Source organism: Fonticula alba, assembly GCF_000388065.1.
Source record: "Fonticula alba strain ATCC 38817 unplaced genomic scaffold supercont2.118, whole genome shotgun sequence".
NCBI classification, from domain to species: Eukaryota; order Rotosphaerida; family Fonticulaceae; genus Fonticula; species Fonticula alba.
Window position 1 is genome coordinate 1 of NW_009243088.1, and position 1,338 is coordinate 1,338.

General features: G+C 67.0%; 1 protein-coding gene across 1 annotated transcript; it reads right to left on the minus strand.

Annotated features, from left to right (window-relative positions):
* Positions 1-441: 441 nt before the first annotated feature.
* On the minus strand, positions 442-1,288 carry H696_06336 (TKL protein kinase; the record flags this gene model as incomplete). The annotated part of the gene is made up of 1 exon (XM_009500078.1): positions 442-1,288. The coding sequence occupies one exon, from the start codon at positions 1,286-1,288 to the stop codon at positions 497-499; it is 792 nt and encodes a 263-aa protein (XP_009498353.1). The 3' UTR covers positions 442-496.
* Between the last annotated feature and the right edge of the window lie 50 nt (positions 1,289-1,338).

The window sequence follows — 1,338 nt, forward strand, 5'->3', positions numbered from 1 at the left end:
TTGGACCCCCTGAATGTTTTTTCTCTTTCCCCCCCCCACCCCCCCCCCCGCCATCCTGCCCCTGCCGCCGGCGCCCAGCTACCGATAGCCCCCAGTCTGGTGGGTCTCACGGCGCACCGCAGAATATGAAGAGCGGTCAGAACCAAGAAAGCCAACGGACATGCACCCGATGTTCGCCCCCCGATCATTCCCAGCAGGCCGGTGCTTGACCCTCTCGGGCAGCCCCTTCCCCCCGCCCCCCCGGCCCGGCCGCCCTCTTCTTCCTCCCGACGGCCCCCCTCTCCCCACGCGGGCTCTCACTGCTGCTGCTGCTCCTGCTGCTCCTGATTCTCCAGCTGCTCCTGCTGCTCCTGCTGCTCCTGCTGCTCCTGCTGCTCCTGCTGCTCGCTGTCAGTCCGCTTCCGGCGAAGGGAGCAACCAGACGCTATGCGCATCTGCCGGTGTCTTTGGCTCAGGGGAAGGTGCATTGATGGAGCCCAATCGCGGCGGGGAGATCTCAGGAGTGTGTTAGACCGCCGGCGGCCACAAAAAGCGCGGCGCATCGTTGGCGGAAGATGGCCGCCGGCGGGCGTCTGCCGGGATCAGTCTCCCAGCTTGCCTGGATCATGTCCATGGCATCCGGGCCAAGGGCGGAGGTGAAGGCAGGCCGCTGACCGGCCTGAACGGCCGCCACGATTTCGGCAAAAGCCTGCTCATGCCAGGGATCAGTGCGGGACAGACACTCGTTGAGCATGACCGCCGCGCTGTAAATGTCCGCCGGCAGGAAAAGCCCCCGCTCCAGGGCGACACCACGCTGGAAGGCGCCGAGCACCTCGGGCGCCGCGTACCGCACCGTCATGGCATTCAGCTCGGGCATGGTGTTGGCGAGGACCGACGACCGGTCGGCGCTCAGGTTCCGCGATGTGCCCAGGTCGCCGAGGGCCACGCGCCAGCCCCCGTCCGGGCGCTGGCTCACAAACACATTGCCCGGCTTCAGGTCGCAGTGGGCAACACCATGCGCGTGCATGGCCTCCAGCCCGGAGACCCACTGCTGGCAGATGTCCGCCAGCTGCAGGGCCGAAAGTGCGACCTCCGAGTGCAGCAGCGTGTCCAGATCCGTCTGGTAGCGTTCCATCACAATGGCCGGCGGCTGATCGCTGTACCCGAAGAGGCGCACGATGTTCCCATGCTCCCGGAGCAGCCACATCAGGGCCACCTCATTGTGGAACATGGCGTGGTGCATCGGCTGCATGGCCTCCGTGCGCATCCTCTTCACGGCCACGACATCCGGACAGCCCAGGCGCGCCATGATCCCCGTGCCCACCGCCTGCGCCGCATAGACCGATGCCTGGGTCCCGG